Source organism: Ogataea parapolymorpha, chromosome I, assembly GCF_000187245.1.
Source record: "Ogataea parapolymorpha DL-1 chromosome I, whole genome shotgun sequence".
NCBI classification, from domain to species: domain Eukaryota; kingdom Fungi; phylum Ascomycota; class Pichiomycetes; order Pichiales; family Pichiaceae; genus Ogataea; species Ogataea parapolymorpha.
In genome coordinates, this window is record NC_027866.1 from 396,261 (window position 1) to 423,443 (window position 27,183).

Below are 27,183 nucleotides of genomic sequence, written 5' to 3' on the forward strand. Positions count from 1 at the left end.
GGCATTTCAAATGTACGGTAGAAGGAAAAAAGGGTTGTGTTCGCCCGCGCAACGCAGAATTCCGGAGTGTGACGATTTGGCAAAGACCACCTCATCTGCAACTTCTTCAGTGTTCGAATTCACCGAGAATCCTGTGGAATTACAGAAAACTGTCAGATTTCCGCGAAAACGCTTGCTCCAGAACGCGTCGATCCCGAAGATTCGCAACTTCAACACGGAAGACTACTTCAGAGAGGCTCCAGAGGAGCAGCGACCGCGATGGATGCCAGAAAAACAGCCTGAACGCGTACAATCGCTGTCTCATACGCCTAAGAAACAAAAATCTGGAAGCACCAAGCTGGAACTAGGGGAGCTGTCCGAGGTAAAATACATGTCACCAAAAAAGACTTCAGTTCCCGACAATCTATCTGATCTGTTTGATGAACTCCCGCAGAGTCCGCGAAAATCCACCTTAAACATCAGGACATTGACTAATATGACTTCGCAGGAGCCAGTGTCTCAGATCCCAAAATTTGCACTAGAGCTTCCTTCCATTCCAGCGGCGGAGACTGACCACCAGCCGGTTCCTATCTCTTCAAAATCACAAAATGCTCCCAGACACTACGGGATTTCACGAAGCTACCGTGCGGAGCACAATTCAGACAGCGAGAGCGATGGGCTCGACACAGAGCCCATCTGCTCGAACCTACAACCTACCCTTGATCTCAGGGTATCAGGATTGAACAGCAGATACGACCATGAGATTGAATTTATGGCGGAGACCGTCAGCTCTCCCAAATCTCCATTGTCAACGAAAAGAACTGCGCTTCTTGAGACGGCTTGCAAAAGCGCAAAGGATGCCAAAATGATGGATCGTCTTGCGCTCAGGGGCGTGGACGATTTAGCTCTTGGCATTGAAGCAGCTGGAAACGACTTCATCCTCGTTTCGACATGGATATACTTGGCCACACCGATGAAAAAGGAGCCACCGTTGGATTTCACAAGAAAAGCACTCGAACTCCTCTTGCCTATCTCAGAGGAGTTGCGAGTATACCTTGAGAAACAAGCGAAACTGCCCAAGATTGACCAGCTGGCTTTGGAAGATTTTCTTGAGCATGTTACAACAGCTTCTCCTAGAGAATTGGCATTTAATTATTTATTACACCGAGACCACCATGTTTTGGTGGAACTATGCACACATAAACTACTGAGTTTGGTTATTCAAGCCGCCCAGCTGGATGATGGGAAAAGCATGTTGCTGGTTGAGATGCTCGTGGACGAATTGCGTCCGCTGGCAGGGTTTGACAAAATAGAGCATCTGGTGAAATCTGCGATCACTAAAAGGCCAGAATGTTTGCCGACTTGCTTGCGCCTGGCAATTGTTTTGACAACAGAGAGGGAAAGCACGCTAAATGACCCAGCTCTTGTAGTGCCACTGCTAGAATTAGTGCGCGGGTCGCACATTCTTTCCGGAGACATAGCTTTGAGCCAGGACCAAGAAAACGGACTTTTTGCTCTGGGATTGCTTTTCAACCTCCAGGAGCACGTCTCCTGGCCAGCAGATGCTAAAACGCTCTTTAAAGAGCTGCTACAGTCGGTAGAAATCGAGAAAAATCCGCAAAATGCCATAAGAATTCATGCTATAGGTTATTTCTGCCTGCTAGTGGACACAGCCACGGAAACGGTCAGGAGAGGTCTTGAAACATTCCGCGCTGCAGTGGCGGGCAGCAACCAGTCTATTAAAGCCAGGATCGAAGCCAAGCTCAGCCAAATGTGTTGAACTCGTCCGTTTGTGCCTGCAGGTGCATCTTGGCCATGCGCAGCATCTTGGACTTACCATCCTCCTTCTTCTTACGCTCTCCACCACTGGCAAGCTTCTTTGGCGTTTCTCTTAGCCCAAACGACTTGGCCAGATGCCCCAGATGGATCTTCTTCACATTGAAACACTCTCTTTCAGAGGCCAAGTGCGTGGCATACGCTTTGATGTGGCTGATGAAACCGTTGGCTGCTATTTCCTTGGCTCGCGGCTCTTCCAGCAGCCATCTTTCCAAATCCAAATGGAACGTGGTTGCTTGTGTGTCCCAACTGCCGCCCTTTTCGCCTGGTTTCTCGAATGCCTCCTTGAGCACCGATTCGTATTTTTTGAACTGAATGCCCGATGGATGCAATGGCTCAATTATTTTCAAATAATTTTCCTCGTCTCCTGGAAGCAGGAAAAGCACAGATTTTCCAAGAGAGCCGGCTCTCGCGGTTCTGCCAACTCTATGAAGATGGTCGTCCAAAGCAAAAGGCGGGTCGAATTCGACGACGTTGTTGATATGCGGCAAATCGAGTCCTCTCGACGCGACATCTGTACAGAGCAGGATCGCATTATTAGGACTGTCGGCAAACTGTTTGAGGGTGGAAGTTCTGGTCTGTTGCGAAAGCGAGCCGTGTAGCTTGAAAATGCTAGATCCAAATAGCGTGCCCGATGTGTCTTCGGAGGCCGCTTTCCTGGTAAGCGCGATAAAGTGGAAATCGACAGATCCAGAGCACGAGAAAAAAACAATTGTTCTGGATGCCGTTTGGTCCTTGATCAGGTTTTTGAGAGTTCCGGCCAGCGTGACAAATCTCAGCTTCGGAGGAATCACCACCACCTGCTGTACCAGTTGATCGGGCACCTTTGTGATCTGCTCACTTGTGGTCACCAGTTCGGCTTTTTCCAGCGACAGCTCGCCTAATTTCTTCACAGTGGACTTAATGGTGGCCGAACAAAGAATGCTGATTCTTTTGGCCGGCAGAGAGGGATATTGGAGAGGTACAGCAGTCGAAGAAATGCTGTGTAGAATCTTTGTGATGCTCTCCTCGAATCCAAGCTCCATCAGCCGGTCACCCTCGTCCAGCACAACGTATCGAATCTTTGATAGATCTAATTTTTGCGTGTGCTCGATATGGTCCACAAGTCTTCCCGGAGTGGCCACAAGGATGTTGACACCCTTGCGGAGTCGGGCCTTTTCGGACTTTTTTTTCTCTCCACCAATAACGTTTCCGGCGACAATCTTGTGGTGGCAGCGACTAAGAGACTCAAAAACAGAGTAAATCTGGGTTGCAAGCTCTCTTGTGGGAGCCAGAATCAGTGCGAAAAGACCAGAAGTCCTATCAATGTTCGGAATCTCCATTAGCTTTTGGAAAATGGGCAGCGCAAAGGCCAAGGTCTTACCAGAACCTGTTTGAGCCTGTACAAAAAGATCATTATTTCCTGCGAGCAGACGAGGAATCACCTGTTGCTGAATCTTTGTGGGGTTCTCTATACGCTGACCAAGAAGATGAGCGTTAATTCTATCGTTGAGTCCAAGTCCAGAAAAAGAAGAGGTATCAAGAGGAGCGTTCGAAGGAGAGAGAACATCTATCTCAGCGATAGGTCTGTCCTGGATCTCTGGGTTCGCTGTGAACAGTGACGAAACATATGTGTTATTTTTGCCGCCCTCTCCACGCCGCTCAGGAAATGCGGTTTTATGCGGTCTTTCTTCACCCTCGGCCGGTGCAACATCCTTGGTTCTATCACCCAGTTTTGTCTGATTTACTCCCAATTTCTCTTTTTTCTCATTGCGGCCACGGCCTTCGCTCGCAAGCTGCGATTTCCGCCTGTCCTTCCATTTGCCACCGGTCACCTTCACCTTTTGCTTTTTTGCGGGCGGTTCGCTCGCAAAATTCAGTAATAAGTCATCCTCCATAGATAAATAATTTTTCAAAAAAATTCCAAAAAAAAAAAATCTGAATTTTTTTTGATTTTATTTTATTTTATTTATGTCTGATCCCGTTATCAAGGAAATTCCTATCCGCATTAACGGGCCGCCTCTTCTGATGGTCCAACAACCAACAGTCAACAAATACAGCACAATATCACAAACACGACTCAAGCCAGCTAGTGGCGTCCTGGAAATGGATATACCAACTGACACCTCACGTTTCTACGACGAGAGCAAAGCTTCCAAATGGGGAGGCACTAACTACCAGACGCTAAAGGGAGTACTAGTGGACGGAAACGGATACTATGTGGGGCGTGTGTCTGAAGGAGAACTCCATCTCAGCCCTGTTACGAAGACATGCCAACTGAGACCCTCGTTCAAGTACATTGACGAAATGAAAGCTCGCAAACAGCAGAGAGAAAAAGAATTAAATAAACAATTGGACGACCAAGTGATGTCTGAGGACAAGAAGAAAGCGCACGTGGTGCAGATGACAGCCAAGTCTACAAATGAAAATGCTCTCAGGCTCGGAGGAGCTTTGGTGAGCAAAAAGCTGGAAGACGAGGAAGATTGGGTGGTGTATGAGTATAAAAGAAGTGTACAGTAATTTAAGAATCAATTCATAGCTAGCTGTTTATTTTCCCAACTCAACAACCTTCTCAGCGGCCTCGTCAAGGTCCTCGAACAAGTACAACTTCAAGCCGGACTCGCTGATAAGTTTCTTGGCGATGTCGAGGTTGGTACCTTGCAATCTAACAACGACAGGAATGGTCAAAGACAGGTTCTTGGTGGCAGCAATCAGACCCTCGGCGACGTAGTCACATCTGACAATACCTCCGAAGATGTTGACGAAGATGGCCTTGACACCCTTCTCGGAGATAATCAGCTTGAAAGCCTCCTCAATGGTCTCTGGAGTGGCAGTTCCACCAACATCGAGGAAGTTGGCTGGAGATCCACCGTACAACTGAACAACATCCATAGTAGCCATGGCCAATCCAGCACCATTGACCAAGCAGCCGATGTTGCCGTCCAACTTGATGAAGTTCAGGCCAAACTTGCTGGCATGGACCTCGTCTGGGTCCTCTTGGGTCAGATCTCTCCAAGAGAAGACCTCCTCTTGTCTGAAGGCAGCGTTGTCGTCAAATCCGAACTTGGCATCCATGCACATCACCTCGTGGTCGACCGTTTCCGTCAATGGGTTGATCTCGATCTGGGTGGCATCTTTGTCCTTGAAAATCTGGTACAGTTTTTTGATGGTTTCGGCAGCCTTTGGAACGGCCTCTGGAGAGAATTTAAGTCCAGAGGCAATTTGCTTGGCCAGCTCGTCGCTAATGCCTTGGTTGTAGTCCACAGGGTACTTCTTGATGGCGTCAGGGTTCTCCTTGGCAACACCCTCAATATCCACACCACCCTCCGACGAGGCCACCACCAAAGTGGACTGGTTTTTTCTGTCCATAATAATAGACAGGTAAGCCTCACGCTTGGCGTATTTTCTCTCCACAACGTAGACGGCAGTAACCTCCTTCCCGGCAGCACCAGTCTGTTTGGTGATCAGCTTGTGACCAATCATTTTGGAAGCGAGGTCCTTTGCCTCCTCTGGGGTCTCAATGAGTCTGACACCTGACTTCAAGCCATTGTCAAAGTGGCCCTTACCTCTGCCTCCCGTCAGAGCCTGGGCTTTGATGACCAGCTCTTTAGTGCCGAGCGACTTGGCGATCTCGTAGGCGCCCTCTGGAGTGGTAGCCGCATCTCCCTTAGGCACGGGCACACCGTATGATCTGAGCAACTGAGCAGATCTGTACTCATGGATGGACAAAAATCTTCTTTGCGACTGACGCGTTAGAATAACGATGTCTGACGTGGACACACTTACAGTCTTCAAAATGGACTTTCTCAATGCTCTGGTAAACATTTGGTCTAAGTAGTGAGTAAAAGAAAACAACAGCGTTGGAAATTTGAGAAATGGACAACTCTTTTCCTTTGCACAGCCGAAGAAATGAGAGCAGGCCGAGACGGCGGCTGGATGGGGTGCGAATTTTTTAAATAAAAAAAAAGCATGCTTTTTTCGGCTGTGCGCACCGGGGCGAGGGAAAGGAGATGGTTAAGATGTTTCCCAGCGTATTCGTTCCTGTTGCCAACGAGACAGACAGTTTTGTAGGTGTCCATGCGGCGACGGCCCCGTTGAATCTGACCCTGTTGGTGACCGACGGCGATCAATTCGAAGCGTACGAGTGCACCAGCCGGATGGAGCTCGACAGGCTGTTTGCGCTGAACGACGCAGCAATTGGCGGTGAAAACGAAATTGACGGGTTTCTTGCCAAGCTCGCAGATCTACACGACGTTATTTTGCGCAGAGAGTCCGGGTTCGTGACCCTTTGTAAGCCGGATCTCGAATTCCGGTTTCCGTTGACGCGTTTAGCAGACGATAAGCTATCGTCGGCTCGGAAACAGTTTCTTGCCCATGTGGGGCGGCTGGGCGCGCTCGAATCGAGTCTCGTGACCAGTCTCGCACACGAGCTCAACAAGAAAAACCAAATAATCCTGAAACTCGCCGCCTCCATCGCACAGGACTATCTGGGCAACACCCTGGAGCAGGACGAGGCTATTTTGCAGAGCGACGAGATCCAGCGTCTCTTTCTCCAGACTGGCACATTACGAAACTCGCTCGGTACATCTTTTAAACAAATAAAGGACGAGACAGTGTCAAACTTCAAGCAGTCCACCCTGTCGTCTGCACAGGCCCTGAAAAATTTATTTCTAGCGCACGCAGAGCTGGAGCCTGTTAACCCGACCAAACGCCGCAAGCCGAACGTCCAGACGACCGTCCCCGATACGAGCCCGAGAAAACGGCTTAGAGACCACAGTTACAACTTCCCAATCAAACAGAGAAGAACCCGCTAATCTATTGTACTATATACATCATGCCGTCTGTGCCGTTTTGCGCCACGCATCAATGACCATCTTTAATGCCCCCTTCTGCTCGCTACTGCGCTTCTTGTAGAGTCCCTCCAACACGATGATCCAGAATTCGACGAATTCGGACAGCTGCTCGCGCGACTGGGGCTTGCTGGAATATTCTGCTATGCTATGCTTGTCTTTGAGTAACTTTAGCGGATTGATGCCGACGTTGCGGAAATAGTTCCCAAAGGTGGACACGCTGTAGTGTTTCAGTGTGTAGCAACAGTCACGCAATGAATGCTGTTTCGAAGGGTCGTAGTCTATCATGTCGAAATCGTCTCCAAATTCTTCTCTTAGTACGTGCTCTATGGCTTCCACGGCGAGTGTGTGTACTTGCGAGTAGACATTGTCCGCGGCCACCTGTCTGTCGTCCCTCTCCACCTCGAGCTCCATCACATCGCCATTGACCCGCGAGAACTCTGCTACCAGATGGTCAATGATCATTTGCAAGGTCATGTCTTTACGGTAGGACACAGTGAGCACGCCATGGGCCAGAGCTTTGACACACAGGTTTTTGTCGTTGGAAAAAAGCACAACCATGTTTTCTGATCCAAAAAATAGACAGGCGTCCAGAATAGCGTCGTCCTGGACGGCTTCGCGGTCAATTCTCTCGTGTAGTCGCTGGACCCGCAAGATCTGGTCGTTGTTGTGCAGAAACCCGTAGATCCAGTCGATGGCCCTGCGCGCGGCCCCGGAGACGTGTGAGTCTGATGATTTGAGCCCGTCAAGCTCCCTAACGACCTGGTTGGGAATAATTAGCTGATGGGGCACTGGCACCTCACGAAGGCCGTCCACTATCGGAAGATGATCGAGCAGGAAATTAGTATCGAAGATTAGAACGAGGCTACTGGGAGGAGTCTGGCCCGGCCTCGCCATCTGGGACCCGACGCTGCTTCGTCGGTCCTCAATGTCCATCATATCGAAATCAGACATAATAATAAATAAATAAATTAAATAAATTTAAAATAAATTAATTTTAAGCACTGGTTTATTTATTTGGCTTCGAAAAACTCAAGAAGTCGTCGTTCTGAGCAATCTCCCATTGGAGATCAGGCTGGAACTCCATGTAGAGGGTCTCTCTGTCACTGTTCATGTGGTAAGTGTATGCTGCTTCCTCGTCACCAATGATCTGCTTCTTTCTGCCCTGGTTCTCTGCGGCATCGGCCAGAAGCTGACACTCGCAGCAGCGCTCCATCAACGAGAACATGTATGCAGCCTCGTCCACAGTGTAGCCAACAGTGATAAGTCCGTGGTTCTGCAAAATCGCTCCATGGCCGTCGCCAATAGCAGCTGCGATCTCCTGGCCCTCCTTGGCCTCGATAGCAACACCACCGAAATTTGCGTATACAGCGTGCGACTTATAGAAATTGCAGGCGTCCTGGCTGATCATCTCGAGTGGCTTGCCGAATGCAGAGTACGCCTTTCCGTAAACGGAGTGCATGTGACAGGCAGCGTTGACATCTGGTCTGGCCTTGTGCAGAGCAGAGTGGATAGCAAAGCCGGCAGCGTTAATGGCCACTCTGTTTCCGCCAATGATGTTTCCGTCCTCGTCGACCTGGACCATGTCCTTGGCCTTGAGTAGACCAAAGTGGATACCGAGCGGGTTGATCCAAAAAGTGTTTGGGTCCACAGGGTCTCTGACAGAAATGTGTCCCGAGCTTCCCTCAGTGTAGCCCTTGCGGGCGAAAACTCTGAAGGCGCCAGCCATGTGTTCTAGAAGCCATTCGCGCTTCTTGTATGGGTCGTCGAACTCAGGAATAGGGAAGGGAGGAGGAGCTCCCTTGGAGATGTTGTGCACGCCCCTCTCTGTAAGGGCATATCCACGAGAAGTGGCCGGTTTGATGGATTCCGGGATCTGGTCGGATTGCGTGGTGGTCTCGGTGACTGCAGGACTCATTGGCAAGACGGAAAACGCTTATGCTTTATATATCCTCAAAGAGATTCCACAAACGGCAAAAGACGAAGATAAAAGAAAAAAATACATCTTTGCACGAGCGCGTTTTCCCTAAAACATACTTCCGATTCAACCAAGACCGGCAACTAATAGCTGATGAAATAACATGTCAGGAAGCTTCTAAACAATTTATAGACACCAACAACGTGTGTACTGGCAATCTGGCTTATTGAATACTATTGCCCATGCTATCCAACTTGGTTCTCTCCTTAGGTCTGGCCAGACCAAAAGCGGGAGCAGGCTTGTCGTCGTCCTCTCCCAGACCGTCAAATAGCTTTCCGTACTTGCCTCCCTCGGCCCTCTGCCCTTCCAGCTGCTGTTGTAGCGTCAGTCCGGTCTCCTGGACCTTCTGTCCAAACTGTTCCATGGCCCTTTTGGCCTGCTGTGCGTAATCCTGTTCTGCAAGCTGTTTCACGCTGGGCTGGATCACCGTGTCGTTAACCTCCTTCACAGACTTGGCCACCGTCGTGCTGAACAGGCCCCAGCCCTTGGAAAACGTGCCCAACGGGTCTTTCTGCAGGGCGTCGAACGTGAAGCCAGACAGACTGGAACCGCGCTGTGCAGCCGGCGCAGGCGTCGATCCGAAACCCTGGTATTTGCCGCCCTTCGACGGAGGCAGGTCTGTTGGACGCGAGTCGTTGGCTTGGCCCAGCTTGGCAAAGTAGGCCTCGTTGTGCTCCTTGTTAGGCAATGCAGAGTTACTGGAATTGGAGGATGGGCCGTCTTTGGAAGGCAACGTCTCGCCGCTGTGGTCAGGCTCAACAAAATCCCTGCCCTCGATGATGCTCGTTAGTCTGCTCTTGTAATCTTCGGCCACATAGTTGTTATATTTCTGCTGCGCAGGCAGCGAGAGGTCCAGGCCGTGTGACTCGAAATACTGCGCGCACGCAGCGTTACCACCCTTCTCCATGCGGCTGAGCTCCTCTGGCTTGAACTGGTCCATCGTGATGGACCTCACAAACGAGATGTGCACCCCAAGACCACGGTGGACGCCTGCGCACTCCAGACAGATGAAGATGCCGAACTTGGGCGACGCCCACTGCGGGTTCGGAGCCTTGCAGTCGAAGCACTTCTTGTTGTCGCCCTGCTTCTGCAGGGCCAGCAGTTTGCGCCGGTTGTCGGGATCAACGCTCCAGTCAGACATAATGAAATTAAAAACAAGTTGCGATTGGAATTACGTAAGAAAATGGTGCAAATTGCAGCACCAGTGTATGTAGATCGCAAATTCTTTATGCTCTAGTATCTATGTTCCATGCTTCTCTATAGTACACACATAAAAGCCAGCAGTCCCAGGGTCCACCAATTGTTCTCCAACGAGACTGCACCGTTCACAGTGTTGGTCACCGAGGACAGCGTCATGGTGTGCTCCGACTCGGACTCTTCTGCTTTCGAGATCCAGCTGTTGAGGTTGGAGTTGCTGATGGTCTCGTCGAAACTGGTAGAGTTTGACAAAAACACCGTGGCAGTGCCATCGCTGCCAAAGACCACACCGCCCATCATGACCGCGTCGGGCGTGCGCTCCAGATAGCCTTCGTTGGCCAGCCCCGTTTGGATGTCGCCGGTGCCCTGGTAGTCGTGGATCGTCGAGTAGAAATGTAGGGCCTCGGTGGTGTTGAGGATCTCGAAAATGTCAAACTCGCCGCAGCCAGAGCTCCAGCACGAGCAGTTGGCGTTGGTCGGGTACTGAGCCGTGCGCGGGATATGCGCGTTCAGCAGCCAGATCGCCGGCATATTGTAAGACGCGGTGTCCTCGCTGACACTGTCTTCCTCAGGCGCGCGGAACTGGAACAAGAACATCTTGGTGGTTCCGTAGTAGCCGTGGTAGGCTGGGATGCCGTCTCTATAAACACCGCAGTCCTTGCTGAACCCAGAATCGCCGCACGACACGTTAGACATGATGACGAGCTCCTCATTGGAATGCAGCGTCACGTTGCTCAGCACGGTGCTCTTGCTAGCGGCCGACACGCCGTCAGAGTCGACGTAGTCGAGTGCTTTTCCGAGGCACGTGACATTCTCACCCACGTTGCCAAGGAATGTCACATTCTCTGCGGTGAGATCGTCGGAGTTGTAGTATGCGAGCCGCGACCACGAGCCGTTGGTCTGGCCGTAGGTGTAGTCATCGGCGACATAGTAGCCGAATTTTTGCAAATTTATTGGGCCTCTGATGTGCACCGAGACCTCGTTGTTGAGCGGCGAGATCGCACCTTCGAAACTGACCGGCTTGGCTGTGTTGATCTCGCACGTGCACGAGTCGTTCGAGCTCGAGTCAATGCTCTTCACGTTGTAGAAATAGCCCTCGAACCCAAAGTTCTGGAATTGCAGCACTCCGTACTCATCCGAGTAGACTCGCGACGAAGACACCGACGTCGACGCGGCCGCCGCAGACTGTTGCGTCTGCTGGGCGTTGTTGTTGTTGTTGTTGTTGTTATTGTTGTTGTTAGCGTTGTCGGCCAGAGCCGTGGCAAGCAGTGCTAACCATAGGAAATTCATTTTATTTAAAAGTCTCTCGAAAACGGCCTTTTTATACTCCGTTGCAAAAATCAAAAATGCAGATCCCAGATTTTAGCGTGATGTCGCCGACGTTTCCAAGCGTTTGGCCCCTTCCAAGCAAACATTATATACTCCTGATAGATGCTTAGCCATGCAGCGCGCGACATGGCTGCTTCGCCACGATCGAGCCAAGGCTTAGCACACTGCAAGTAATTTATAGAAACTGCGGGCCGGCGCGTCGATCGGCGCAGTCTTTTTGCGCAAATATTTCAGTCCATCACAGCTTCTCAGCACATGCGTTTGTTCCGAGCTACGTTCCGGCTCGTGCCCAATCCACGCTCGCAGAAAGACGCCTGGCACATATTTGACACAGTGCATGCGCTCGCGTTGAATCCGCGGCTGCAGCTTGCCCAGTTCACCGTCCCGCGGACCGCATACCAGGGCACACACCGCTGGATGAACAAATTGGAGCTGCTCTACAAGACTGTAGACCAGAAGGATGTGGACGTCCTCGAAGAGCTGGATAGGGGGCTGCGTGCGCTGCGCAGCGACCAATTCGACATGCGGCTCGAGCGGGTCGAAGAGGTGCCAGAACCTGTCCGGGGGCAGCCAACTCTGGAGAAGTGAAGCGTGCAAAGAGTCTTGTATTGCCATGCACTACCAATCGCTCCTAAAATCGCCTTTATCTTCCTCCTTCCCCCATTTTTACTGGGCCCTCTGTGTTTGTCCGATCAAGGCTGTGCACATAAATATTCATGTAAAATAAAAACATTGTAAATACATGGAAGACGTCCAGATCTCTAAGCTTGCGGACCAGCTCCTGCGGGAAATAGATTCGCGGCTTGACAGCACGCTTTGTGGGGGCCAGACTGCCGACCCACGTGCCATGAAGGCGCTGCTGGCTCTCATTGAACAGTTCCAGCCAAACCCCCAGCTTCTGGACTCGCAGCTGCGTTCGTTTGTGGGCCGTCTGGTGAATGGGTACCGTCTCGTGCTGGAGGATGAGCTGACATGCGGAGAGCATATTGGCGTGATATTTTACCATCTGGCCAAAATTAGAGGCATCAAGGTGGTCTCCAACTGTCTGACAAGCGATCTGTATCTGTTGACGGCAGTTCTTGACAGGGTGGACCACTTGGGCAATTCTGATAGCGCACAGTGGCAGGAGACATTTTTCTTGCTAGTGTGGCTGTCGATCCTGGTTCTGGTGCCTTTTCCGCTCGAGAAAATCAGACCTGGTCTTGCCAAGGCCATTTTTGATCTCTCTCGAAAATATCTCCAGTCTAGCGGCAAGGAGAGCGACGCGGCTGCGCTGCTGATGGCACGGCTACTCTCACGTGCTGACTGTGCGCCGTTATTGCAGAGTTTTGTCGCCGACAACTTCAACTCGCTTGCGTGGGAGCAAAAGAGCGTATTTGAACAGCTCGGCCTCCTCACAACGACAAACCATCTGTTCAGGCTGTGTGCCCCACAGACGCTTGATCTGTTTGGACAGCGTCTGCTGGTGCTGATTGCAAACGAGCTGGACACCCCGAACGCCTCGTGTTTGCGGTTTTTCGTCAAAAACCTCGGCAAGCTGGGCGTCCATTTCGTGCGGACCAGCAACTACGACGCCGTCGAGGAAATCTTCAACTACCTACTTGATTTTGTCGGGCACGCCAGCACGGTGATCCGATACTCTGTGGCGAAGCAGCTGGCCAAAATCACTAGCCTGCTCCCGCAACAGCTACGTAACGACGTGGTGCGTGCGCTGGTTGCACAGCTCGAGCTTTCCGCCGACGGCCGCGTCGATGCCGAGTCGATCGACGTCGAGCTCTTCCACGGCGTGTTGCTGGCCATCGGCGAGCAGGCGCGCACCAGGCAGCTGGACACGGCGTTCTTGCCCGAGCTGGCCGCTCTGCTGCACCAGACGCTTTTCCTGGAGCAGTACCGCGTGACCCATGCGGTCGGATCGAACGTGCGCGACGCGACGTGTTTCATCATCTGGTCGCTGGCCAAACGGTACAAAACAGATGAGGTGGGCCTTGAGCTGTGGCGGGCATTTTTCCGCGACCTGGTGCTCTGCTGCTGTTTTGACAAGGAGCTAATTGTGCGGCGCGCGAGCGCGGCGTGTGTGCAGGAGGTAGTCGGCCGCCACGGCGAGATTTTCGACCGCAATGACAAGCACAGCCTCAAGGTGAAGCTGATCGAGACGCTGGACTACACGGTGCTCGGACAGCTTGACAGGGCATTTGCGTTGAGTTTGGACATTTGCGAGCTGGGAATTTTGCAGAAAGAGATACAGACGGCGCTGGAGCAAGCCGTTTTGCACAGAGATTATGACATTCGCACGCGGGCAGCACACACGTTGAGAAAGCTCGGCGATAAACAGCTGATCCCAAGATATTTCCAGGAACAGTTTCAGCCAGGACGGTTCTATGTACTTGCGGAGCTGCTTCAGGACGCAACAGAAGTGGATACCGACAAATACCACAGACTTTTCGTGGACTTCACCTTCGACTTCCATAGAGACCCGTTCCACAAAGGCGAGGAGTATTTGTACCTATTGACGGTGCTGTGTCGCGAGGGATTTATTGCCAACGACCACGAGCTGGAAACCGTTTTCAACGTCATCAGAAATAGCAGCGAGCAGGTTTCGCAGCGGTTTTGCGAGCTCGCGGCGGTGCTCGTGCTACCAGAAAAATATATTACGAAATGGCTGTTCTATATCAAAAGCGGCAGTCTGGTGGCTGCGCGCGCTGTTGGACACGCAAACTGGCTGGAAACTAGAGTCGACGACGTGCTGGGGCTGGTGACGGGGCATGCTGATGCAGAGCTGCGCAGTTGTCTCATTCTGTCGCTCGCAGAGTATCTGCACCGCCACGATGTGGCTGACCACCAAAAACAGACTCTTATTGCCTGTCTCGACGACTACACGGTCACTAACCGCGGCGACGTCGGAAGTCTCGTGAGGTCGGCGACAATGAAGCTCATTGAGGCAAACAGAGACAAACTCGGCAATCACGCGCTCATTAACCATAAACTTCTGCGAATAGCAGGCGAAACCATGGAGCGGCTGCGTGTAGCGGCGCTGAAGCTCGTGGCAGACCTCAATGACTGGCCGTTCGTCCCGCCAGAGTCCGACGTGGACCATTTCCAGGCACTCATGAGGATCTACTGTGCGCATGTCGTGCAAGACAGAGAGCTTTCTCGCGAGTTCTGGAAAGGCTACTGTTTTTCTGCCGGATCCCAGCAGTCTCTGGCACAAGCCACTAACGCGGCGCTGCTGGCATTCTTCCAAGCCTGGGAGCAGCTTGAGGACAGGAAAACCGTGCTGGGCGACATTTTGTCGATTTTGAAGCCGCTCGACACCGCACAGAGCCGCATAGAACGTGCTACCAAAACTCAGGACGCCTGCTTGCGCTTTCTGTGCAATGCACTGGAGTTGAACCTGCCGCTGCCAGCAGACATTGCTGTACGAAGCATCTTTGTGCGTGTGTACAACCTCACGCTGGGAAAAACCCACCCAGGACGGCTCGCGGTGGCTATTCGCGTCTTTGTCCAGCTCGCACTTGCAGACCCGGCAGACACGAAGAAAGACTGTGTGGCCCGGCTGACGTGGCTGAGCAAAAAACATCCCACCGCAAGCGTTCGGCTGGCTGCCCTGGAAGGTCTGCAGGAGATTGAGTGTGACTCAGTTTAGCACATCCTTCAAATTCACGTTTGCACTGCCGCGTGGTGCGGGCTGCGGGAAGTTTTCTCCGGGTTTCCAGCCGATCATGAACACGAACCGGAAAGTCGCCGGCAGGTTGCCCGTGCGCTGGTCGCCGTGCATGGCGTGGTAGATCGGCTGCAGCGCGATCAATAGGTCCTTGCGCAGAGCAGGCGGCGTGCTCAGGATGGAGTTCGATTCGCCCATCAGCTGTAGGTCCTTCATGAGAGCCAGCACGTCCGGATACTCCACGATGATCTCCTCGACGTCGATCGTGAGCATCTGGAAGCCGGCTTTTTGCATCAGGGTGCCGACGTCGGAGGACTCGACGAACGGCGACACACGCGGAGAAAGGCCGCCACAGCGCTCCATCTCGGCCAATTGCAGCGCCGTGCGCAGCTCGAACAGCGTGTCGCCAGCAAACATGGACCCGACGAAGCACCCATTCGGCTGCAGCGAGTTGTACAGCTTTTTAAAGACCGTCGGCAGGTCGTTAATCCAGTGCAGCGACAAGTTGGACACAATCACGTTGAACATGTCTTTTTTCATCAGCAGCGGGTGCGAGTACGCCTCCTCGTCCGTGTTGACGCGCTCGATGTTCAGCATTGAGTTGAACGGGGCATCTCTATATTTATCTAGCATATTCTGCGACGAGTCCACCATGTAAATTTTCTCGATCTTGGATCGCACAAGATTTTTGTCGTCGCGCCATCGCTTGTCGTCGTCGGGGCGGACGTCGCACAGCTGGCGCTCGAAATTGCCTGCGTTGCAGCCAAAGTCCATGACTGTCGAGAACGGCGTTTTCAGGAACGCCAGCCGCTCAATTGTGCGTCTTGCAACCTCGTCCCTGATATACTCCACCATCTGGCTTTCTTCGTCGCGGGCGGCCCGTTCGCGCTGTTTGAGCTTCATGTCGCGATTAAACACATTGATGGACGTCCAGCGTTTCAGAACCACGTTTGGGGGCTTTTTGAGCGGACATTTCGATGCAAACATGACAGCTTGCAAATGGCACAAAAATGTGGAGAAATAAATAGTAAAAAATATTTAAATAAAAATTATATGTCGCTGCCCAGGGCCACCAAGAGACAGAAGACAGCACTGTTCAAAAAACTCGCCGAGCTCGGGCCCAAGGAATCGCTGCACAACAGACTCCCGCAAGTGTACGGAGTGCTGCAGCAGGCCCAGTACGCGGCAGCGGGGTTCTTGGATTTTACATTAAAAGTATTTTTGCGCAAAAATAATCCGTACTACAACCATTTATTTTTCACATATGTCGAACAGAAGGCGCCCGACCTCGCGCGCGGATACAAGATCCGCGGGTTTCTGGAAAACGGCAGCTACGAGATGGCCGTCCTGGAGTTCCGCGGGGCCAAGTTCTTCGCAGACCCCCGGTATATGGAAAGATTGCATGCGATCACGCTGCTGATCGAGGCGAGCAACAGAAACGACACCGAGACAATTCTGTTTATTTTGCGAAAACTGCCATCCACGATGCTGACGCCGCTCAACTACGCCAGTCTGGCGGCCACTGCGCTCAAAAATAACAACTACGACGTCGTCGCGGCCGTGTATTCTGACATAGCAGATACAGAGTTTACGGGCGAGTTTTTGCTCGGGCTATGCCGGCTTTTCGTGGAAAACAACGACCTTGAGCGAGCGTTCGACGTGGTTCTGAAGGTACGTGACCAGGAGACACAGGTTCCCGTGGCAACCACGGCGGCAGCCCTATTGGGACCCACATACAGCTGGAAATTCCTCGACGAGCTGGAAATTCCGATTTCGTACGACGAACTGGCGCCCAAAATGTTCCAAGACAGGCTGTTTGCGAGAAACAATTACGAGGAGATAGAAGAGCATTTCAACGAGATTAGCGGGCTCAAGCCGCGGACTGTGCAGCTGGCCCTGTACGCTGCGCTGCGCTCGATATATTTCTGCGGCCATTTTGGTAGCATGATTTTTGTGCTTCGATATTTGGCAGGAAATAATTTGCAACATCTGCTCGAAAACCGCCATTTCCATGTCTTATTTGAGGGAGCAGCCAAACATGCTGCTAAACTGTGCAGTCTGAACATTTTAGAGCTGGCCACACGGCTCGATATCCCGCTGTCTGATAAAGACGTGCTGGCTCTTCTGCAGTGTCACGCGAGCGGCACAGAGCACGAGACGCTATATATTGCAATTGCAGAGATCAGAAAGCGACGGGTGCTACCAGACAACTGCGTCGAGTATCTCAGACACGTATCCGAGAGCACAAACGATCTGAAACTGAAGCTGGTTGCAGAAAGGCCAGATATGCAGATGATCGTGCCGCTCGAGCACATACAAAGCACGCTGGACAGCCACCAGCATCGCACAGCTCTCGTCCACGAACGGCTGCCAGACCACCCGGAATACTTTTACGCGACGGACTACGGAAACTCGCAATGGGAGATATAATAGTCTGTTAGAAGGTTTTAAATAACAAAGTCACCACACACACTGCGATAAGAGCCAGAGACGCGTTGCATGCAAACTGCTCTCTCCACAATTTCTTGGCCACATCGGCGTCCTTGCGGATCTTAGTTTGGGCCAGCTCCGAGTACACGGTCTTGCGTGGCTCGAGGCCCTTTGGCAGATGGCTTGGGTTAGGGTTGAGCTCCTCGATAAACTGTTCGAGCTCGCCGCATTTCATTCCGATCTCGAGATACAGCGGATCAGAAACCGGACACTTGTGATGAATCACCCTGAGGTATCTGGAAAACACGTTGAGCACGCCTTCGTAGGTTCTGCATTCGAGGATCAAGCTGCACGTTTCTCCTTTTCTGATCTTGACGTTTTTCTGGAACACGTACGGGTTCTGGAACACTAGGGCCAGCGTAGCAATAGCCATCACCTGCGGAATCGCACAGAAACAGTATGTGGAGTGGTCGTAGACCATCGAAAGGTATACCAGGACGTCTTTGACGTGGTCCAGAACGTTGAGCACGAGCTCAGAGCTACAGTTCAGGGCCTCCTGGAGATGCTCTGGCTGCGCAAAATTGGCGAGCTTGTCTGTGTGCTTGGCCCAGATCTCCTTCGGCCAGAATGACCGTCCGTCATCCAGGTCCTCGCGGAAGTCTCTGATGATATTTGTTTTTTGCAGGAAAAGACCCATGGAGTCGCTAAGGTACATTTTGTCGGCCAGATCAGGGTGTCCAAAGTCTGCTGCTGCAATCATCCGCGTGAGCCCTTCTCCCACCAGTCCTGCCACGTAGTGACAGTACAGGTCGTAGTCCTTCACGGTGGCCACGCCGTTGAAATTAAACTCCTCGTTCACCACGTAATCAGCCATGCCGTTACCCATCTTACGCGTAACGTCCTTGATGATGTCCTGGTATTTTGGCTGCAGCTTATGATACTCGGTCAGAATACTATCAAAGTTGACCAGAACGATACGATCTTTTTCATTCGGCCCGCTCCCGTGGAATGTCCAGTCCTTGAGATTCAGCTTCGAGTCGAAAGTTCTCAACATAGGAATTTTCAGCTCAGGGTCGAGCGTCATGTCGTCCTCGATCGTGTCGAGCGCCCGCAGAACCAGGTAGAAAAGCATGACGACATTGCGTAGCTCGGGATTTAATTCCATGATCACAGCGACAAAAGAACGCGAACAGTGAGCCAGCATCTTGTAACACAGGGCCTCGGACGGAGTCTGCGACTTGGGATCCAGTGGGTTTTCGACGTGTCTGAAAAATTTGCTATACGGGTTAGTGGACAGATAGCAGGAAGTATCTTACAATTGCACAACGGCCTTCAGCTCGGCTGGGTGGAGCACGAGATCTAAGAGTTTACCCATGATAACAAAGAATAATAATAAAATAAAAAAATTGCAGCAAAAAAATTATACGAGGGACCAGTTTCTGCCATGAGCTCTGATTTCGACGAGAAGGATTTGCATCAGGGCATTATTTTTGCACTGCACCTGACGCCCACGCTACGCGGCCATGTGCCTAGGATTATGTCCTGTGTGAGTGGCCTAATTAGAGACCTTGTCAAGACACAACCCAACACGGGGCTCGGGTGCTTTATCTTCAACTGCAGCAAAAAGGACGCGTCGGTCGACGGCGTGCTACCCGTCTTCGAGCTGCAGGACATTAGTATCGACCAATTGCAGACGGTAGAGCAGTTTGATGAGGGCTCTGTGGAGGTGCTCGAGGAAAATCCGGAAATCAATTGTGGGGAGCAACTTGCCCGCATGCTGCAGGTCGCACGCGACAACTTTGTGGCCCCCCCACGCTTCACCAAACCGTACACCGTCCGTCGCATCTTTCTGTTCTCGGACTGCGACCGGCCCTTCAACGGCAACACTTCGCGCAAAATCACCCTCTGGAACATTCTTAACGACCTCAGTCTGGAAAAAATCAATATCACCCCGTTTCTGCTTGCCAACAAGCCCGACTTCGATCTTTCTGAGTATCAGACTATATTTGAGACTCTTGACCAGTTCCGGCCCGCTGTCGAGAAGCTGGATATCGATCAGGTGGAAGACAAAATTCTGCGGACCAAGGAACTCAGACGCACTTCCTTTAGATGCACCATGGCGCTACGAGACATCAAGATATCTGTTCAAGGATGTCCGCTATTCAAAGAACCCCGGTTGCAGAGCCCTTATCGTTTCTTCGATGACAATGGCACGTACCGGTACGTGGAATCGCAGTCGGTGAGGCTGGACACCGCTACGGGCGCCAAGGTCGACAACGACCACGTTGTATCAACCATTGGCTTTGAAAACCAGCATGTCACACTAAACAGGGACCTTATGGCCAAGCCGTTCGACAACGAGAACAAACCTGTGCTGCAGATTGTCGGGTTCCGCAAAATCGAGTACTATGTGCACCACTATTCGGTCGGAACGCCCGCGCTGGTCACTCCAAGCGACTTGGAACAGTACACACACTCACGCCGTTCTTTCTCAGCATTGTATCAGACACTCACAGCAAAACGCAAAATGGCTCTTGCGTGGGGGTCCACGCGCAAAAACCAGGCCCCCACATCCTACTACCTGGTCCCCACCGCTGCCTCTCTGGGGTACACCACCAGCATCGAGCCGTACCCTGAGGGCCTTGCGCTTATCCCACTCCCCTTCAAAGACGACATCCGCTGCCTACCCGGATATTTGTTGCAGATGGAGCCAAGTGCACCAATTTTCCCTAATCAAATTGAAGACCTGGTTACAGAAATTATAGATATATATAAGCCGCTACCAAACCCGCAGGTCGAGTGGTATTTTAAGGTATTAGAGGACCATCTTTTGCAGCGTGAGGTTGATTACGATCCGCAGGTACCACTGGAAATACAGAAACAGCAGATGATCAATAGCCAGGACCAGCTAAAGAAAAAATGCATGGAGCTGCGCAACCGGTTGGGAGACTCCAAGAAACTGAGCCTACTAGTGGCAGCGGTGCGCGCAGAGCTGAACAGAGTGGACAATTTCCAGCAGCTGAACGTGCAGCCTACCCGTGAGGACAAAAAGGCCATGTTATTGACCGACGACATCGTGCTCAAAGCCTACAAGCTGGGACAGCTGAATGACTTTACTTCGGACCAGCTGAAGGTGTATGTGAACTCGAAGGCGAACCTTATTCCGAAGGCCAAGACCAAGAAGGAGATGCTGGAGAATATCACGGATTATTTGGATCGGACGGTGGACTGAGAACTGTGTAGACGGACGAGACAGCTCTGTAGGGGCGATGTATGTTGGTGCACCGTAGAAACCTACTCCCGCCGCAGACCCCCTCCTAGCACCTCAAATTTGACGATCACAAAAATTTACTGGTTTGTGTTTTTGTGCACGATGGAGTGGACGCGCGAGCAGACACTGTATCTTCTAAATCTAATATGCTACCACAAACCGCTTGGCGAGGAGCGGGAGGCGAGCTATACAACGATTATTAAGCTTTTGGGCGAGAAGTTTCCCCAATTCAGTGTCACCAAGAGCGATGTGACGCGGCAGCTAAACAAGTACTATAATTTGAAGGGACTAGAGAAATTGGACGAGGACGAGACCGACGAGGAGGCGGGCGAGGAAGAAAAGCGCGAGGATTCGTTGGCGTCGCGGACAAGACGGAAGTCCAAGGACGAGTCGAGGGCGAAGGAGGTGCAGGTAAAGAGCGAGGAGCCTGAGAGCGGCAAGGAGACGCCCGAGACGCCGGCTACTCGTCGACGCACGCGACGCAACAAGGCGGAGACGGCGGCAGAGCCGGAGGAGGAGGCTGAGGCGAAGGAGGGCGTGAGAACGCGGCGTCGTGTGGCGATGGAGCCGGCCGAGGCGAGCGACGACGAAAAGGACAAGCAGAAGGAGGCCGAGCCCGAAAAGACGCCGAAAAGACGGGTTTCACGCAAGCCACGGACCGACGAGGAGAGTGAGAGCGAGGAGAAGGAGAAGGCGCCGCAGAGCGGGCGTAAGAAACGGGTGAAGCTAAAGGAGGAGGCGGCCGAGACAGAGGAGACAATGGGTGTACAGAGCAGCAGCGACGAGGAGGAGAAAAAGGGCACGCAAACGCGTCGCAAGAGCGTGCGAGAGGAGAAGAAGCCGCGCACACGCACGACGAGACGGAACCTAAAGAAGGAGATCGAGCAGGAGGCAGATAACGATGCAGAGGAGGACGAGAAGCCGGACGAAAACGAGGGGCCCGAGGTGCAGGACGACATTGACGACGAGGAGAGTGGCGAGGACGAGGAATTGGACGAAGAGGACGAGGAGAAGGACGAGACCGGCGGCGAGAAGGTGCCTGCGAAACGGGCTCTGCACGCGACGCCGGCGCCGCGCAAGCAGCGCAAGACGCCGGTTTCGAAGAGCGTGCCGCGCAACTTCAAACCCAAGGACACGCCAGTGAAGGCGACGCCGGGCGGGCGTGGCAGAGCCCGTGGCGGGGCGTCGTCGGTTCCTTCGACGCCGTCGGTGAGACGATCGGCGCGGAAAAAATAATCCACGAAAATTTGTACATTAAACATAAATTTATATCGTTTGCCACTAGACATGTCAGAATTGAAAATTCAAACCATTGCTCCAGGAGACGGCAAGACATACCCTCAACCAGGTGATCTGGTGACGGTCCACTACACGGGCACTCTGGAGAACGGCAAAAAGTTCGACTCCTCGAGAGATAGAAACAAGCCTTTCCAGTTCAGAATTGGCCAGGGTATGGTGATTGCTGGCTGGGAACAAGGGTTCTCCAAGCTGTCGCTGGGTGAGAAGGCCATTCTGACGATCCCAGGCCCATTGGCTTACGGTTCCAGAGGCTTCCCAGGCCTGATTCCTCCTAATGCCACTCTCATCTTTGATGTTGAGCTGTTGAAGATCAACTAGGTACTTAATGGATTTGCGAGTCTATTTTCCGTATATTACTTGCGCACATACAGACCATCTGTGCGCGCCTGCAGCCGTTCACTCGTTGGTTGCGCGTTCAGGTAGATCTTGTAGTTCAGGTCGTAGATGCGGAACTCTGGTAGCTTGGTCCACTCCTCGCCGGCCAGCTGCTCGTACTCCAGCCGCACGACCTGTTTCATGAACGGCAGCACCGAGAAGTTGTGCTGGTTTCTGTAATTTCTGATTTTGAAGTTCTCGCTCGTCGACAGCGTCGTGCTGAACTGGAAAATCCGCGACGTAGGGTTTTCGATGACGTACGTCACGTGAAGCGCGTCTTCGGCGTCGTCGACGCTGACCAGCGTTCGCGGGTCCATGTGTGGCAGCGTGCCCTTCCAAAGGAGTACTTTGTATTCGTTTGTCAAACTTTGCGGCCGCCCAAGCAAAACGTACTCAAAAGACAGATACAGCTCGAGCGCCATCGACCGTTTGAACACTCCGTCCGCGCATCGGCACCGGAACTCGAACCAGCCGTCGCCAGTGCTTTTTGCGCTCAGCTGCGACACAGGGATGTCGGTTAACGTCGTCTCCATGACAGTTTCCGGCGTCGTTTTGTTGATCTCCACGGAAACGTTGGAAATGGCCACGTCCTCGGCAGAAACATTCTCGATACTCAGCTTCGAGCGCCAGCAGCGGTCATGTGACGGCACAGCAACGATATCTGCCGCACTCACGTCGAACAGTGACGGAATGTGCGACGCCAGCGACGGATAGATCTTGAAACTCGTCTTAAACAAGTCGACGACCGGGATCTGCAGAGGCTTGGTTTTGCGAACCACGGTGTTCTCGTTATTGTCGATGAGATAGTCGATCTGAAGGTCGATTTTCACCGTGTCACCGTTCGTTTCTGCTAGCGGAAGATACGCAAACAATTCGACGTCTGTGGAATCCTGTGGCCTCAGAGGTTCAGGAACACGGTAATTAGTGCTGTGAGCTGCTTCGTCGGCCCACGTGACCTTCAGAGACGTCGTGGCAAGTTTTCCGGTGGCATGAAGTCGCAGACCAAAAGTATTTTCGTCCTGATTGCCGACGTGGACTGTAATTGGCACTTTTTCTCCCTTGTACGCGATGCTGGCGTGGCTGACGCGGAAATCGACCTCTGGCGGCTTCGGAATCACCTCGAACCCGTTCTGTGCTCCATTGACAATTTCGTACTCGAACGGCTTGTTAAATCTTGAGGAGGACGCCCTGTACCATTTTAGTCGGTCTCGCGACTCGCACACCGACACCAGCTGGTTCTCAAACGAAAGGGGGCCAGAACGCAACACTAGACGCACACCGTCTACCGTGAACTTGCCGATTTTGTCCGGGTGAAGCTCGAATTGCAACACTTTGGCCTGTTTGTCAGAGAAGTCCAGGTTTGCGCGGCCGTCCGCGACAATATTGAACGGCGTGTTCGGCCCAGCGTCGTTCTCGACGGCAATCTCGAACTCCTCTCCAGCAAAGGCGATATCCACGCGCTCCACAATAAGCTCCGACATCAAACTGTTCACCAGCGGGCGCAGATACAGCTGGAAATGCACTTTTTCGTGGAGCGAGACCGACCGGTGTTTGAAAACCACCTGACTCTCGAACAGCGGCTCCTTCAGCACAAGAGGCTCGTCGATCGGCACTTCCTGCGCAAGCTCGTCTCTGAACTGCGCCACAAACCGGTCTTCGAGCGTGCAAAGCTGCAGCCGGTGAACTTGTGCGTCCCTATAATTTTCCAGCTTCACACAGCATTGGAACAGCCTGAACAAAATAGCGGCTACGATCTTGTTCCATTTTTCATTCTTGAACACAGAAAGAGCCACCAGGAAGTTATTTGCGGCCATCGAGTAGTTGTCCATACCAAAATATTCCTCTCCCAGCTGGAAATACACGTACGACTCGCTCCTGTTAAACTTCGTCTTTTTCGCTTTCGTGAACAGCTCCAGCGCGCGCGACAGCAGGCGGACGCGTGTCCCATGGTAATCAAACTGCTTTTCCTCGTCTGGACTCAAAGCCATGTACGTGTCGTAGACGTCGACGCCGCTGGCTGCCTGAATCTCGCGTCGGTGGACCAAAGAGCACGCCTGCAAATATATGTATCCTCCGTGTGGCATGGGCAGTCCGTCGGCAGCATTGCCAAACCATTTGGACGACGAGTGCTGCTGAAAAGGCCGTTCAATAGGAACAATTGATTCTGGACACTTCTCGACCAGTTGCGCAAGCCAGGTCAACTGTAGAGCGATCCAGGAAATCACGGGATACGATTTCAAAGAGCGAGGCGGCAGCACAGATAGAATGTTCTGCAGATGGATGTCAAACTTCTTGTACGCCATATTGGCATTCTCCAGCACAAGATACCCGCGTGTTATGTGTATGCCGGCAAAATCCAGCAACAAGCGACATTCCTGCCATCTTTCTGGCTGTGTCTCAAGACTTATGCTGCGTATCACGTCGATGAGCTTCTCGTAAGAGTATTCCATCAATTTCGTGCTCTGTTCGGTGACACCTTTCAACTCGCCTAGAACTGCACTTTTTAGCGCCTGTCTCGCAAGCCAGAATTTTTCGTTGTACGAGGTGTCCATGAGCTGCTGCTTCTTTACCTTTTTTTCCTGCGCAGCGTAATATTCTATGCACCACGGCCGGATCAGCGCCATTAGCACGCCAGCAAATGACTCCAGCTCCTTCTGGCTGCCTGCCGGGAGCACGAGAATGCCCGTTTTTGAGGGCAGACTCGTTGTTTTGCGCAGAGTGGCTACTCTTTCCTCCAGTTCCGGGGTGCTGGGAGACGAACAGAGCAGCAGACAAACAAACTTGATTCCGTGCTTGGCCAGCTTCTCACGGGTATCGTTGAGCTCCAACGCTAGTGTTTTATCGTTTTCGTCCGACTCGGCGTCCAATTCGTGCACGGCAATAAATACAGACGGCAGCAGTTCTCTGTATTTCTGGATCCATTCCAGGGGCAGAATTGATCTGTAGCAAGGAGAGTCTGGGTTGAATGGTGAGATGGGCGAAGTACTAGCAGACTCGTCGGACGCGGCACTGTGGTCGTCATCGGTCCGTTCGGCGTGGTTGGGCAACAGGAACGTTGATCCAGCAAATTTAAACTTAAAAGAGAGATGCTTTTTGTCATCGTTTTTGTACCAGTATTCTGACTCGAGAGAGTGATCTTTCAGCACATGCGCCAGTTCCAGCCCGGACGCAACCTGCACCGTCGGCAATCTGCGCTCAATGGTGTCGGGATCTGACAACAGTCTGCTCAACGGATTATCTGGAGAGTTTGCATCGTGCAGCCGTATCTGCTTGTCTTTGGGGAACTCTGGGGTGCTAGTCTGTTTGAACAAAAGTTTATCCTCCCCCAGACCCTGCACCACCACCAGTGGCGCCAGCATTGAGGTAATTTCTGGAGGATATCGGAACATTGATAATAATTACCAAATAATAAATTTTATTGTTTTATTTATTCGCTTGCTGCCCCAGACGTTGAGCAAGAGTTTGCTTGCTCTACAACCTTCTTTACCAATTATTATTTATCTCTTCTTTTCAAGATGGCTACGAACGTGACTCAGGTACGTAATTGACTGTCTAGAAGCACTAACATCAGCAATTCACCAACTTCCAAGGCAGACTATCAGAAGGGGTTTCCTACAACCCGGATAACAACTCCCTAAGCTGGGTGGATATCATCGAGGGCAAAATCCACAGAGCCTTCCTGGACAACCCAGACAAGGTGGAGGAGTACAAAGTGAGCGCCAGCGTGGGCGTCATTGCGTTTACTGAAGACCCAGACATCTACGTCTGTGGTGTAGAAGATGGCATTGGCCAGTATAACTTGAAGACCAAGCAATTCAAGTACATGGCCAAGTACCCGGAAAAGGAGCACTTCAAAAAAGCGGTGCCATTGCGCTCGAATGAGGGCGCCATTGACTCCGAGGGCAACTTCTGGATCGGCACGTTCTGCGACTTTGTCGCAGAAAAGCCAAACCAAGCTACCTTCTACAAATTTTTGAAGGACGACTGGGAACATCCTAAAATCATCAAGGACAACGTCACGTGCCCGAACGGACTGAACTGGCATGACGATATCATGTATTGGACAGACACCGAAAAGGGCATCTACAAGTACAAATTTGACAAAAGCACCGGCCTGCCTGATCTGAGCACAGAAACTCTGTTTCTCCCTGTTTCCAAGATCAGATCGCTGATCGGCATCATGGGCGAGCTCGGTCCCGACGGCTCGTGCATCGACGCCTCAGGAAATCTGTATGTTGCATTGTGGGGAGGTGCGAGCGTCATCAAGGTCAACCCCGAGGGAGACATCGTGCACAGATGGACTTTCCCTGCGCAGAGAGTCAGCTGTGTCACATTGGGCGGCCCGGACCTCAACGAGATGTTTGTCACCACCGCAGACCTCAATCTTGACAATCCTGACAAGCTGAGATCTGTTCCTCTGGACGAGGGTGGTAAACTCTTCCACATCAAGCTGACCGGGGTCAAGGGTGTTCCTAAGAACAAATTCAAAGGCAAGCTGATTGTTTAATTATAACACAGGGTTGTCATTCTCATTATCAAGCAAATTCAACACCAGGTTGCAGAACTCGTCGAATGCGGCGTTCTGTTCGAGCCCTTTATTGCGTAGATTGCTGATTTTGCGTGTAGCTATTTCTGTCCGTCCCTCTGTATTGTACTCCTGTGTTATCGACACGTCGTTGAGAATCTCGTTGATTATTCGTATGTTGAGCTGTATCACGGGCTCTTTCAAGTACTGCACAAACTCTGGCGAGTCCAACAGCTTCTGGAGCTCCGGATCATCCACCTTGGGCAGATGCTTTAGAGGCTTCAGCTGGGGCGCTGTTGTTGTCTCTGGATCCTGGTGTTTTTCGGATTTGTAACATTTAAGCGAGCAGCTGTGTGTTAGCAAAAGATCTTTGCACTTACTATTTGAGTCCACAGCGGGGGCATTTGTATTTGAACGGGGCCTCGTTGCAGATCTGACAAGACATTGTAGAAATATTTTTTTAGACTTTTTTCT

The 27,183-nt window shown here is 52.0% G+C and overlaps 19 protein-coding genes across 19 annotated transcripts; 9 read left to right on the top strand and 10 right to left on the bottom strand.

Moving 5' to 3' along the window:
• Positions 1 to 10: 10 nt before the first annotated feature.
• Positions 11 to 1,759, top strand: HPODL_02037 (uncharacterized protein; the record flags this gene model as incomplete). Its single annotated transcript, XM_014081647.1, has 1 exon — positions 11 to 1,759. The coding sequence occupies one exon, from the start codon at positions 11 to 13 to the stop codon at positions 1,757 to 1,759; it is 1,749 nt and encodes a 582-aa protein (XP_013937122.1).
• On the bottom strand, positions 1,743 to 3,692 carry HPODL_02038 (ATP-dependent RNA helicase DBP7 (DEAD-box protein 7); the record flags this gene model as incomplete). The annotated part of the gene is made up of 1 exon (XM_014081648.1): positions 1,743 to 3,692. The coding sequence occupies one exon, from the start codon at positions 3,690 to 3,692 to the stop codon at positions 1,743 to 1,745; it is 1,950 nt and encodes a 649-aa protein (XP_013937123.1).
• Positions 3,693 to 3,765: 73 nt separating this feature from the next.
• Positions 3,766 to 4,314, top strand: HPODL_02039 (uncharacterized protein; the record flags this gene model as incomplete). The annotated part of the gene is made up of 1 exon (XM_014081649.1): positions 3,766 to 4,314. The coding sequence occupies one exon, from the start codon at positions 3,766 to 3,768 to the stop codon at positions 4,312 to 4,314; it is 549 nt and encodes a 182-aa protein (XP_013937124.1).
• A 27-nt stretch (positions 4,315 to 4,341) lies between these two features.
• HPODL_02040 (succinyl-CoA ligase [GDP-forming] subunit beta, mitochondrial) lies at positions 4,342 to 5,619 on the bottom strand (the record flags this gene model as incomplete). The annotated part of the gene is made up of 2 exons (XM_014081650.1): positions 4,342 to 5,538; positions 5,581 to 5,619. The coding sequence occupies 2 exons, from the start codon at positions 5,617 to 5,619 to the stop codon at positions 4,342 to 4,344; spliced, it is 1,236 nt and encodes a 411-aa protein (XP_013937125.1).
• Positions 5,620 to 5,804: 185 nt separating this feature from the next.
• Positions 5,805 to 6,608, top strand: HPODL_02041 (uncharacterized protein; the record flags this gene model as incomplete). Its single annotated transcript, XM_014081651.1, has 1 exon — positions 5,805 to 6,608. The coding sequence occupies one exon, from the start codon at positions 5,805 to 5,807 to the stop codon at positions 6,606 to 6,608; it is 804 nt and encodes a 267-aa protein (XP_013937126.1).
• An 18-nt stretch (positions 6,609 to 6,626) lies between these two features.
• HPODL_02042 (uncharacterized protein) lies at positions 6,627 to 7,598 on the bottom strand (the record flags this gene model as incomplete). The annotated part of the gene is made up of 1 exon (XM_014081652.1): positions 6,627 to 7,598. One exon carries the CDS (start codon positions 7,596 to 7,598, stop codon positions 6,627 to 6,629), a length of 972 nt encoding a protein of 323 aa, XP_013937127.1.
• A 55-nt stretch (positions 7,599 to 7,653) lies between these two features.
• Positions 7,654 to 8,562, bottom strand: HPODL_02043 (uncharacterized protein; the record flags this gene model as incomplete). The annotated part of the gene is made up of 1 exon (XM_014081653.1): positions 7,654 to 8,562. The coding sequence occupies one exon, from the start codon at positions 8,560 to 8,562 to the stop codon at positions 7,654 to 7,656; it is 909 nt and encodes a 302-aa protein (XP_013937128.1).
• A 223-nt stretch (positions 8,563 to 8,785) lies between these two features.
• On the bottom strand, positions 8,786 to 9,763 carry HPODL_02044 (Zn finger-containing GTPase- Activating Protein for ARF; the record flags this gene model as incomplete). Its single annotated transcript, XM_014081654.1, has 1 exon — positions 8,786 to 9,763. The coding sequence occupies one exon, from the start codon at positions 9,761 to 9,763 to the stop codon at positions 8,786 to 8,788; it is 978 nt and encodes a 325-aa protein (XP_013937129.1).
• A 116-nt stretch (positions 9,764 to 9,879) lies between these two features.
• Positions 9,880 to 11,109, bottom strand: HPODL_02045 (Cell wall protein; the record flags this gene model as incomplete). Its single annotated transcript, XM_014081655.1, has 1 exon — positions 9,880 to 11,109. The coding sequence occupies one exon, from the start codon at positions 11,107 to 11,109 to the stop codon at positions 9,880 to 9,882; it is 1,230 nt and encodes a 409-aa protein (XP_013937130.1).
• A 781-nt stretch (positions 11,110 to 11,890) lies between these two features.
• Positions 11,891 to 14,791, top strand: HPODL_02046 (uncharacterized protein; the record flags this gene model as incomplete). Its single annotated transcript, XM_014081656.1, has 1 exon — positions 11,891 to 14,791. The coding sequence occupies one exon, from the start codon at positions 11,891 to 11,893 to the stop codon at positions 14,789 to 14,791; it is 2,901 nt and encodes a 966-aa protein (XP_013937131.1).
• HPODL_02047 (uncharacterized protein) lies at positions 14,783 to 15,796 on the bottom strand (the record flags this gene model as incomplete). The annotated part of the gene is made up of 1 exon (XM_014081657.1): positions 14,783 to 15,796. One exon carries the CDS (start codon positions 15,794 to 15,796, stop codon positions 14,783 to 14,785), a length of 1,014 nt encoding a protein of 337 aa, XP_013937132.1.
• Positions 15,797 to 15,862: 66 nt separating this feature from the next.
• HPODL_02048 (uncharacterized protein) lies at positions 15,863 to 17,239 on the top strand (the record flags this gene model as incomplete). The annotated part of the gene is made up of 1 exon (XM_014081658.1): positions 15,863 to 17,239. The coding sequence occupies one exon, from the start codon at positions 15,863 to 15,865 to the stop codon at positions 17,237 to 17,239; it is 1,377 nt and encodes a 458-aa protein (XP_013937133.1).
• Positions 17,240 to 17,246: 7 nt separating this feature from the next.
• HPODL_02049 (Squalene synthase) lies at positions 17,247 to 18,614 on the bottom strand (the record flags this gene model as incomplete). Its single annotated transcript, XM_014081659.1, has 2 exons — positions 17,247 to 18,516; positions 18,556 to 18,614. The coding sequence occupies 2 exons, from the start codon at positions 18,612 to 18,614 to the stop codon at positions 17,247 to 17,249; spliced, it is 1,329 nt and encodes a 442-aa protein (XP_013937134.1).
• Positions 18,615 to 18,776: 162 nt separating this feature from the next.
• HPODL_02050 (uncharacterized protein) lies at positions 18,777 to 20,471 on the top strand (the record flags this gene model as incomplete). Its single annotated transcript, XM_014081660.1, has 1 exon — positions 18,777 to 20,471. One exon carries the CDS (start codon positions 18,777 to 18,779, stop codon positions 20,469 to 20,471), a length of 1,695 nt encoding a protein of 564 aa, XP_013937135.1.
• A 141-nt stretch (positions 20,472 to 20,612) lies between these two features.
• HPODL_02051 (uncharacterized protein) lies at positions 20,613 to 21,746 on the top strand (the record flags this gene model as incomplete). The annotated part of the gene is made up of 1 exon (XM_014081661.1): positions 20,613 to 21,746. One exon carries the CDS (start codon positions 20,613 to 20,615, stop codon positions 21,744 to 21,746), a length of 1,134 nt encoding a protein of 377 aa, XP_013937136.1.
• A 51-nt stretch (positions 21,747 to 21,797) lies between these two features.
• On the top strand, positions 21,798 to 22,127 carry HPODL_02052 (FKBP-type peptidyl-prolyl cis-trans isomerase; the record flags this gene model as incomplete). The annotated part of the gene is made up of 1 exon (XM_014081662.1): positions 21,798 to 22,127. The coding sequence occupies one exon, from the start codon at positions 21,798 to 21,800 to the stop codon at positions 22,125 to 22,127; it is 330 nt and encodes a 109-aa protein (XP_013937137.1).
• A 35-nt stretch (positions 22,128 to 22,162) lies between these two features.
• On the bottom strand, positions 22,163 to 25,573 carry HPODL_02053 (uncharacterized protein; the record flags this gene model as incomplete). The annotated part of the gene is made up of 1 exon (XM_014081663.1): positions 22,163 to 25,573. One exon carries the CDS (start codon positions 25,571 to 25,573, stop codon positions 22,163 to 22,165), a length of 3,411 nt encoding a protein of 1,136 aa, XP_013937138.1.
• Positions 25,574 to 25,699: 126 nt separating this feature from the next.
• On the top strand, positions 25,700 to 26,691 carry HPODL_02054 (uncharacterized protein; the record flags this gene model as incomplete). Its single annotated transcript, XM_014081664.1, has 2 exons — positions 25,700 to 25,720; positions 25,756 to 26,691. The coding sequence occupies 2 exons, from the start codon at positions 25,700 to 25,702 to the stop codon at positions 26,689 to 26,691; spliced, it is 957 nt and encodes a 318-aa protein (XP_013937139.1).
• Positions 26,692 to 27,154, bottom strand: HPODL_05089 (uncharacterized protein; the record flags this gene model as incomplete). The annotated part of the gene is made up of 2 exons (XM_014081665.1): positions 26,692 to 27,058; positions 27,090 to 27,154. 2 exons carry the CDS (start codon positions 27,152 to 27,154, stop codon positions 26,692 to 26,694), a joined length of 432 nt encoding a protein of 143 aa, XP_013937140.1.
• Between the last annotated feature and the right edge of the window lie 29 nt (positions 27,155 to 27,183).